This window comes from Somniosus microcephalus, chromosome 6 (assembly GCF_052327205.1).
Source record: "Somniosus microcephalus isolate GS21.2 chromosome 6, FLI_Smic_1.0, whole genome shotgun sequence".
Lineage (NCBI taxonomy): Eukaryota > Metazoa > Chordata > Chondrichthyes > Squaliformes > Somniosidae > Somniosus > Somniosus microcephalus.
The window spans coordinates 7,817,540-7,828,691 of NC_140992.1; the positions used below are offsets into that span (position 1 = coordinate 7,817,540).

General features: G+C 40.6%; 1 protein-coding gene across 1 annotated transcript; it reads left to right on the top strand.

The window, feature by feature from the left end:
• Positions 1-775: 775 nt before the first annotated feature.
• On the top strand, positions 776-10,266 carry LOC147115424 (extracellular calcium-sensing receptor-like). The gene is made up of 5 exons (XM_085989416.1): positions 776-1,048; positions 2,658-3,488; positions 5,921-6,142; positions 8,930-9,053; positions 9,152-10,266. The coding sequence occupies exons 1-5, from the start codon at positions 791-793 to the stop codon at positions 10,063-10,065; spliced, it is 2,349 nt and encodes a 782-aa protein (XP_085845542.1). The 5' UTR covers positions 776-790; the 3' UTR covers positions 10,066-10,266.
• Positions 10,267-11,152: the final 886 nt, after the last annotated feature.

The window sequence follows — 11,152 nt, forward strand, 5'->3', positions numbered from 1 at the left end:
TGGGCAGGCAGGGGAAAAGGCCAGAATTCAAATTTTAAAAAATAGATCAGGATTTAATGTTATAGGGAGAAACGATAATTGGTGACTTGGCTGAAATTGTAGGCTACACTTCCACAAAGGCAAAATTGGCCTGTTTCGTTTTCCTTTGTGTATCAGTCAGATATGATTGACGCTCTGAATTAAGAACATAAGAAGTAGGAGCAGGAGTCGGCCATTTGGCCCTCGAGCCTGCTCCGCCATTCAATAAGATCATAGCTGATCTTCTGCCTCATCTCCACTTTCCTACACTATCTCCATATACCTTGATTCCCTTAATATTCAAACATCTAGCGATCTCTGTCTTGAGTATACTCAACGGCTGAGCCGCCACTGCCATCTGGTGTAGAGAATTTCAAACATTCACCACCCTCTGAGTGAAGAAATTTCGATTTCTTATAAATTCTGATCAGCTAGAGTAAACTAACGCAATATAGGCTATCTATTTTATGAATTAAGCATTGAGTTACCCATTAAAGTACAATTTAAACGTGGAACATGCTGCTTAAATTAGCTAGGATTTTGAATTCAAGTTAATACTGAAAATATGACCTTGATAACGGCAGAGTTTAGGAATATTAAAAGCAAAAACGGTCAAATGAAACACTTATTCATGCTTAATTCGAGGGAAAAAAGAGTTAAATATATTTCCAGTAATGTAATAATGGCCAAAATTTGATGTTAATATTTGAGACTAACTTGCAGTTGTGTACACTACAGTTTCGATTTCAGATCTTTCCGCCTTCTGCAGACTATGATCTTTGCCATAGAAGAAATAAATAGAAGCCAAACATTGCTTCCAAATATTACAATAGGTTACACGATTCTTGATGACTGTTCTTCATCCACGGCCGCAACAAAAGCCGCCTTGGTGCTTGTTAATGGAATGGAAGACAGTTTTTCTGCTACAGATTGCAAAGGTCTTCCCGTTGTCCCGGCTATTGTTACAGGCGGTGGATCCTCGGAGTCGATTGCAGTGGCAAGGACAATTGGTCTTTTTGGAATTCCATTGGTAAGCTAGCAACACTGTGGGAGATAAAGACTTCTATTAATAGTTCTGCCAAATTTCATTCTCTTATGTGCTGAAATAAATTCTGCGGTAAAAGAACGGTGAGGATATCACCGTAAATTATAAATTGGACAGCAACTTCCGGTTACTGCGCATGCGCAGTTAACGTTAAAAAAAGGAATTTGCTGTCCGCGTTGCCCTGCTCCTCCAGAAGCTTAGCTATTCCAGCATTTTGCCAGGACACCATGCACTGTAATACGTGGAATGTGTCAAGTTGCTGTACTTGCATGATAGATACCCACTAATCGCACCAGAAAAAGTTTGGGCATGTCCATTCTAGTATAAGTAATTTTTAAAAATGGTTTGATACATCCTAATCACAGCCAAGCAGCCTCTGTGGCACTGAAAATTAACTTTTGCAAGTGTGGTGTGTTATTCCTTCAGTTTTGAATTATTGTTGGAGAATTTTAAAAATAAACAAAATTAAATAATATTTTTAAAACTTTTTTCTTCTGTCTCTTTCATCTCTGTCTTAATCCCATCTTTTCCTCCCCTCTTTATTTCGCTTTCTGTGAATGATTTGGCATTGAATTCAATTATTATAACTTGAGTAGATTGGGACTCTACTCATTGGAGTTCAGAAGAATGAGAGGCGATCTTATTGAAACATATAAGATTGTGAAGGGGTTGGATCGGGTGGATGCGGGGAGGATGTTCCCGATGATGGGTGAAACTAGAACTAGGGGGCATAGTCTTAGAATAAGGGGCTGCTCTTTCAAAACTGAGATGAGCAGGAACTACTTCACTCAGAGGGTGGTAGGTCCATGGAATATGCTGCCCCAAAAAGCTGTAGAAGCTACATCATTACATAAATTTAAAACAGAAATAGACAGTTTCCTAGAAGTAAAGGGAATTAAGGGTTACGGGCAGCGGGCAGGAATTTGGACATGAGCCTAGGTTCGGATCGGTCATGGCCCTGTGGGTAGCGGAGCGGGCCCAGGGGCCGTGTAGCCTGATCCTGCTCCTATTTCGTGTGTCTAATTCTGTTAGATTCAGGAGATGGTTCTGTGATAGTGGATTGGCTGTTAGGATCAGATCAGCCATGATCTTATTGAATGGCAGAGCAGGCTCGAGGGGCCGATTGGCCTACTCCTGCTCCTATTTCTTATGTTCTTATGTTACACTTCCTGGTTCAAACTCTGCACTGCTCATTACAATTGCTTCATTCTGATTGGTTAAGGAGATCAAGTTCCAGTGCAAAATCCCATAAAACGTCTGTGGGCAATTGAACACGTAAAGAACAGCTAGCGCCATTGGTTCTCTGCTGACAACAAAATCGGGCCCAATACAGTAAATGAACTAGTAGTGGAAAATGCACTGTTTGCATTAAATACTGGAATTACTTTAATATATTACGTTGAACTTATGAACTGATGTAAACAATAGAAAAACTAATTGTCATTTTATTTTGTGCAACTTCAATGCAATTTGGTTGAAAGAAGTTCCAGTAAAATATTTTAACTTTCCTGAATGTCGCTTGTGTAATATTGATCTTGTTTACTTTGCGTCCCATTGCACATGGGCTACGGTTTTTTGTGTTTTTCTCCAACAGATTAGCTCCTTTTCCACGTGTGCGTGTCTCAGTAATAGACAGGAATACCCCGCGTTTTATAGAACAATACCCAGTGATTTCTATCAGTCTAAGCTTTTAGCTCAGCTGGTTAAAGCCTTTGGGTGGACATGGATCGGAACCATTAGAAGCAACAATGACTATGGCAATTTTGGAATGCAAGCTTTTATGGAAGACATTGAAAAGCTGGGAATTTGCGTCGCTTTCTCAGTGTCGTTTTCTAGAACCGATTCCAATGAAAGGATAAGAAAAATTGTTGAGGTAATCAAAAAGTCAACAACAAAAGTCATAGTCGCGTTTTCTGCCACAGGAGAAATGCGGATTTTGTTTAGAGAAATTGTACGTCAGAATGTGACGGGGATACAGTGGATAGGAAGCGAATCCTGGGTGACTTCCGAATTACTTACTCCAGAGGAAAGGACGAGATTCCTTATTGGGACAATGGGACCTGCCATCCATGTGGCACAAGTGCTAGGATTACGAGAATTTCTTCTTACGGTTCACCCATCTACACTCCCGGGCAACAGTTTACTCACGGAATTTTGGGAAACAACATTCAAGTGTACTCCATTATCAGAAAACAAAAGTACATCAAATTCTTCTGCTGAAAATCAGCAATGTACAGGCCATGAATCTCTACAACGAGTAAACAATGCATATTCTGACATAACTATGGATGGAAGTTCCTATAACGTATACAAAGCAGTCTACGCCTTCGCCCATGCAATGCACGCTTTGCTTACCTGTGAAGATGGAGAAGGCCAGTTTACAAATGGCACGTGTGCGCACATTTCTACTTATGAACCGTGGCAGGTAAGAAGCTGACACGAGTAAATGATAATGAAAACATTTTGATCTAGCTGCTTATTTGCTTTGCCACCCAACTGGTGTGCCAAATTATAAATATAGAACTGCATTTATATACCTCCTTGTTTCGCCCTCAGACTGTTTCACGCATTCAGGGAAATACCTTTTGAAGTTTGGGTTTTGCTGTTATCAGGCCAACGTCTGTCACAGCAATCCCGCCCCCTCCACAAACAGCACACGAGGCAATCACCAATATGTTTTAACATATTAATTGAGTCAGAAGGCTGTGGATTCAAGTCCCACTCCAGAGACTTGAAGCACAAAATTCTAGGCTGATACCCCCAGTGCAGTACTGAGGGAGTGCTGCACTGTCTGAGGCGCTGTCTTTCGGAAGAGACGTTAAACCGAGGCAGGTCTGCTCTCTCAGGTGGACGTAAAAGATCCCATGACACTATTTCAAGGAAGGAGTTCTCCCCGTGTCCTGGTCAATGTTTATCCCTCAATCAACATCACTGAAACAGATTATCTGGTCATTTTCACATTGCTGTTTGAGGGATCTTGCTGTGCTCGAATTGGCTGCCGCGCTTCCTACATTGCACCAGTGACTGCGATGCTTTTATTATGTGGCGGACTTCAATTTATTACCAGTGCATTAGAGGCAGGAATGCTGCTAAATGAATCGAATGATGGTGAATAACATCGGAAAAAATTACTGGACTGTTTCACAAATGGAAATGAGATGATTTATCCGGGAAACCCTTTCTCGCCGGCACGCGATTTTCCTGTGCATTTAAATAAAAGTGGGAGTGGGATCTCCGGCAAGTGAGCGAGCAGGTGGGAATCTTTGGTCATAGGCTTTAACAAATCCCTTGATAAGATAGGACTAAGGAATTTACTTTACAAATCAGAAATCCACAGGTTTGGATGGAACATTTTGAACTATTGGAATAAGCAAAGTGTAACCTTCAAGGAATAAGCATTTATATGGAAAGAGGTGACGGGGAAGGGTATCGCAGGGGTTAGTTCTGGGATTATGGTTATGTTTGATATCTATTAATAATTTGAAGGAAAACATGTTACATAGTGTCGAATAAGTGGACGAGGGTCAAAGGGATCTTCTCATGTTGATTTAAAAAACAATGAATATTGGTAAAGGAAAAGTCATGAAGCAAGGAAATGAACCAAGCATTGGAGACGCTCATCGGTTAGACACCGGAAAAGCGTCTAATTTCTTTTTTTTACAACAGAACTGACGCTGAAACAGTCAGTACCATATGCAGTGCCGGTGAAAGAAAAAATACATCTTAGGATGCATAGAGGGACAGAAGAAAAGTTCAGGAAGTGAAAGCTACGTTTTACAAAGTACTGTTCCACTCAATGCTTTATTCAAGCTAGCCATTACTTACTGGAAACTGCGCGCCCCAATACTGGGCACCATGCTGCAGCTGGGCATACTTTTCTTAGAGTGGTTAAAAAGAAGGAAATATAAGTTGAAGATGGGATAGGGCACCGGGACTATGGGGAAATACTAAAGAGACTAGAAATGCCTTCTGCTGGAGCGACTTAGAAGTTACCTTATTTAGAAATTCAAGTTATTCAGAAGGGGCTAGATAAGCTGGACCCCAGACTAATGTTCAATCTCAGCACAGGCTTTAGGGCAAAGGAGCATTCTTTCAAAATTCGATGAGGAAAATGAATACCTGGTTGAGAAATAGTGGGATGGAGTTTCAGAATCGTGGATAAGAGGTGGGGGGGGGGAGCCTTGAATATAAAACTACCGAATAATTTTACAATATGGACTTCTACCCCACGATGCTGAGAATGAAAATCTATCTCTAATTCTTCTCATAGAAGCTGATAAACATCTGAAATAGTCTGTCCAATTTGACATTGAATGGCGGTAATGTTAGAGGACAAAGGGTAATGTTTCATGGACACAACGGCTGGGATGTCTAAGGTAAATGGGGTAAGACCTCAGGCACCACTGCGACCAGTCCCACTTATTTAAGGATTATCGTCTTCAGTCCTGTATAATCCTTTGAGCCTAAGGGCGCGGAGACATGGTCGAAGGGTGGGCAGGCTGAATACATCTACTAAAGTCCTGAATAACAATGGTCTCTTGGAGCTTGCTTGACTACTTTAGGGAATCGGGAGGGATTTATAAGAGCTTTTACTGAAATTGGACGCAGGTCTTTTTAGTGTGCTTTTGTCTCCGTTGGGATAACAGTACACAGCGATGCACAATCCCATAGATAAACTGAACACAGATGGCTCCGATTGGCGGTCTCACATTTCGTTATGTATAATTACTCCAGCAATTTTAATGAATCTTACGTATATATAGGTCTGATTAACTGCTTTTTATATTGTAATATGCAAAAACATAAATATATAATTCTTGCTTCATCTTAAATATGTGCCACGTTATATGTTTGCAGCTACTTCATTATATACGGTCAGTAAATTTCACAACTAATACTGGTGACAACGTCTCCTTTGATTCCAATGGGGATCCAGTGGCTATTTACGACTTGATAAACTGGCAACTCAGTAAAGATGGTGTTGCAGAGATTGTGATTGTTGGCTATTACGATGCATCTGCCACTCAACAAATCGCGCTAAATATAACATCTATTGTATGGAATGGCGGAAAGAACAAGGTAAGCCTATTAAAGGAATATTGCATCAAATTTGATTCGTTTTACAATAGTAACTATCTATTTATTGGAGGCTTGTTTCTGGAGAAGCGGGTCTTGAATACAATGGCCCAGAAATTCGGGTCGGGAGCTTCCCGCGGGTGCAAGCCTCCGACCTGCACTTACCTAGCGCGCCGGCCGTTGAGCTGCGGGCCCGCGTGGGATTCCAATCCTGGGCCTGCTCCAACTGCCGGCACGCAGTGCTTGCATATCCCAGGGGCGCAGTTAGTTCAATGCGTCCCCTGGGATCACGTGGGCCATGGAGAGCTAATGGTAGCAGGGAATGCTTCATTCATAAGTTTGACAGGAAGAGCTGTCAAACCTATAAATACTATAAGCCCCAAAACATCACTAAAAGTCAAATACATTTTTTTTTAAATCACATTTTTAAAATAACTATAAGTTACATGAAATAACTATTTTAAACAATAATTTAAATCTTTGATAAAATTAATTACATTTTCTAACGGGGCTAAAAATAAACTTACCTCTCTTTAAAGTATTAAAAAATAATAAACCTGTGGAAAAAATGTTTTAATTTTAATTAATTCACCACTTACCTTGTTAAAAGCAGGCCTTGCGCCTGCTTTTTAAAAGTGTAACTGCTGGAGACTTACCCTCCCGGAGAATCCTGCAAAAAAATGCAAGTTCGATGCGCACGCGCTGCCCCTCCGGCGCATGCGTTCCACCTGTGAACCCCTTCTTCAGGGGAACGGAAGTGCCAGTTTCCCGCGCATGTGCAGTGCATGCACGAAACCAGCACTTCCATTGGGCCTACGCGTGAGTACCCCGTGCTTACTCTCCCGTGGAGACCCGAATTTCCGGGCCAATTTTTACAACTGAATTTGAAATGTTAACCAGCACACTACGGAATTCAGCTCACAAGCATGTTCACATTCCACCATTTTACCCCTGGTGCCTGGAGTGTATCTGACCGCAGAGCTGTGAGCTGAAGGCTTCATCCCACTGTGGAACACTGAATACAATTTTCACAATCTCAAACCCAATATTAGTAAACTATTGGTAGCCCCTTTTGACCTCCGCCCGATTTTCTTTGGCAGTGGAAAAAGAATGGGGACGTAATGCTGTCGCCCATTTTCCACAATTCCCAAAGCAAATATTTAGCCCTCCCCTACCGTGCATCCTAACTTAGTATCTTCTGATCATCTAAAGTCATTACCCTGTCCCTGCTTTCTCCCCATACCCCTTGATCTCTTTAACCTTAAAGGAGAGAAGAGTTGAAAGAAGAGTTGAACTGATTAGGGATCTAAAATGAATATTCTTCTGGAGGTACACGACATGGCTGAGGCAATAAATTAATACTTTGCATCTGTCTTCAGTAAATAAAAGAGTGCTGCACATGTCAGAGCAACGGATCCAGCAGAGACATTTGACAGGATAAAAATTGATAGCGGAGGCAATTAAAAGTTTGGCAGCACTGAATGTAGAAAGGGTGCATACCCACAGTCTATGCATCCTAGGCTGCTGAGGGAAGTAAGGGTAGAAATTGTGGGGACTCTGACCACAATCTTCCAATCCTCCTTAGATATGGGAATGGTGCCAGAGGGCAGGGGGATTGCAGATGTTACACCCTTGTTCAGAAAAGGGGAGAGGGAAAACCCCATCAATTACCGGCCATTGAACCTAACATCAGCGGTGGGGACATTTTTAGAGACATTACTCCAGTACAATTTTCATTGGCACTTGAAAAATATGTGTTTCTAGCTGAAAACCAACAACGATTTGTTAAAGGCATGTCGTGTTTGACTAACAGCATAGAGTTATTTGATGAAGAAATAGAAATGGGTGTTGAGGGTAGAGCGGTTGATGTTGATTATAAAGTCTTTCGATAAAATACCACATAATAGACTTGTTGATAAAATTGAAGCCCATGGGATTAAAGGGGCAATGACTGCGTGGATCTGAAATTGGCTAAGGGACGGCAAGCAGAGAGCAGCGGTGAACGGTTGCATTTTACACTGGAGGGAAGTGAGCAATGTTGTCCCCCAGGGGTCGGAGTTGGGTCCATTGCTCTTTTTGATATATATTAATAAGCTGCACTTCGATATAAAGGGCATAATTTCACACCGTGAAGACGACACGAAACTTGGAAATTTAGTAAACTGTGAGGAAGATAGTAACAGACTTCAGGGGGACATAGGCAGACTACTGTAATTGGCAGACACATGGCAGATGAAATTTAACGCAGATAAGAGTGAAAATATTAATTTTGGTAGGTAGAATGAGGAGAGGCAATGTAAACTAAATGGTACAATTTTAAAGGGGGTGCAGGATCAGAGAGGCCTGGGGGTGTAGGTACACATGTCTTTAAAGTAGCAGGACTAGTAGAAATGGCTGTTCTAAAGGTATACGGAATGCTTAGCATTATATATAGAGGCACAGAGTGCAAAGCAAGGTGCTTATGCTAAACATTTATAAAACACTGGGTGGAAGCCGCAGTTTCAATAATAATTTTCACAAGGGAATTGGATAAATATTTGAAAAGAAAACATTCACTGGGCTATGGGGAAAGGGCTATTGCTGAATTTCTACATTTTCATTTGATTTTATACTTTTGAGTTATAAATGCATAGCTGAGACTGAATAATTACATGCAAAACCTTCGAAAAAATGAACAAGTACTACATTGCAAGTTTCTATATTTCAAATGACTTTATAGCCGGTATATGTTGCACAGGATATCATAGTAAATGTGTCATACCGTAAACATTACTGTCAATTTGTCTTAAGATTCCACGTGCAATTTGCACAGAGAGCTGCACCCCAGGGACACGGAAAGTCCAGAGAAAGGGACAGCCGAGCTGCTGCTTTGACTGCACTCAATGCGCTGACGGTGAGATCAGTAACACCACAGGTATGCTAAAACTCGAGTTCCATGTTTGTCTTTCCAAGTCTTTCACTCGGATGCCTCAAGACGTTTGACTTACGTTTACCACTTACCATTTCTCCTAGATGCCTTAGACTGCACTCAGTGCCCTTTCGATTACTGGCCAAATCCGAGCAAAGACACATGCGCCGCAAAAGAAATTGAGTTTCTCTCTTTTGGAGAGACTTTGGGAATCGTATTAGTGACGCTCGCTTTGAGCGGAGTCTGTGGAACTACAACAATAGCTGGTGTCTTCCTTCAGTATAAGGACACTCCCATTGTGAAGGCTAACAATTCCGAGCTGAGCTTTCTTCTTCTCTTTGCATTAACTCTTTGTTTCCTGTGCTCTCTTACTTATATTGGCGAACCTTCATTTTGGTCCTGTGCGTTACAACGTGTATCGTTTGGCATTACTTTCGTTTTATGCATTTCTTGTGTTTTGGCAAAGACTATCCTTGTCCTGATGGCCTTTAAAGCAACACTTCCCAACAACAATCTAATGAAATGGTTTGGACCCACACAGCAACGCTTCGGCGTATTCGCTCTGACATTTATTCAAGGGTTGATTTGTACTATATGGCTAAGTATAGCGCCACCTTTTCCTATGAAAAACACAAACTATTACAGGGAAATTATTATTTTAGAATGCAGTGTGGGGTCTAGAACAGCCTTTTATTGTGTGTCAGCTTATATTGCTTTCCTGTCCTGTGTTTGTTTTATTCTTGCATTTCTAGCCCGGAAACTGCCCGATAATTTCAATGAGGCCCAATGTATAACCTTTAGCATGCTTATCTTCTGTGCTGTATGGATTGCATTCATTCCAGCCTACGTGAGCTCTCCTGGAAAATATACCGTAGCTATAGAAGTGTTTGCTATTTTGGCATCCAGTTTTGGGTTGCTTCTCTGTATTTTCGTTCCAAAATGTATCATCATACTGCTTAAACCAGAGAGCAACACGAGAGAGCATATAATGTCCAAAATGCCTTCCCAAAAACTTTAAAATGTTGATAATATTAATAATTCAATGAACATGGCCACATCATTGAAGTACACTATGTTCTTTGTAATTGCGTGTTAATGGCATAGTACAAAACATTTGTTCGAAAAAATAATTTGATTCTGTATATTGCAATTTGTTGTGCCTTTGATTCTGTCGTTACTGTAGAATGTTTATTTTACATAACAAAATAACGAAGAAACTTTACTTGTACTAAAATATCTATCGACCAAATTAATGATAGAGTCTGTTATACGGTGCACGCAACATACTACGAAGAGTAACTGTAATGAATTATTTGGATATCTTTGAACACATTTAGATGCGAAAATTATGTATAATTTTATTTTGAAAGTTTTAAAGAAACAGATTTTAAATGAAGAACGTTTCTTTGAATGACCTTGTTTTGTACCCTGGTTAAAGAGACAATGGGCCAGAAATTCGGGTCCAAATGCGTGAGTACGGTCTGGGTACTCACGCATCTGGCCGGTGGAAATGCCGGCGTTCAGCATGCACAGCGCATGCGGGGAACGCCGGCATTTCCAGTCCTCTGAACGAAGGGGTTCAGAGGCACAGCGCGTGCGACTGCACAGGCAGCGCTTGCGCAGTGAACTTCGTCGATTTCATTCATGGATTCAGTAAGGGTAAGTCCTTACAAGTTACACTTGAAAAAAGCATGTGTAAAGTTGTTCCAAGGCTGTGGAAGAAGATATATTTTATCGTGGAGCTTCTGAAAGGCAATATTTTTGTTTGGGAAAGGGAGGGAAGTTATTTTAAGAAATTTTAAGTAAGTTTTAAAGTTTAATTATTTTTTTTTAAACGGCTTTTCAGAACGGTAGGTAGAAGGAGCAATTGTGGCTGTGTGACTGGAATGTGAAAATGAGTGTTCTAAAATGAGTAATGTAACATTTCCAGCACTTTTAAGAAAGAAACTTTTCATCAGTAATAAGTAATTATGTATGTATGTCCGCATATATTCCTTTACGTATATGTATGTATGTTTTATATTCCTTTACTTATGTGTATGAATGTATGTTTTTAATTATGATTTTCCAATAAGTTACTTTCTCTGAAAGTCATAATTAAATAA

Coding starts and splice junctions, on each gene's coding strand:
- LOC147115424 (XM_085989416.1), top strand. CDS start 791: ATGATCTTTGCCATAGAAGAAATAAATAGAAGCCAAACATTGCTTCCA. Junction 1,049..2,657: donor GTCTTTTTGGAATTCCATTG/GTAAGCTAGCAA, acceptor TTTCTCCAACAG/ATTAGCTCCTTTTCCACGTG. Junction 9,054..9,151: donor TGAGATCAGTAACACCACAG/GTATGCTAAAAC, acceptor CATTTCTCCTAG/ATGCCTTAGACTGCACTCAG.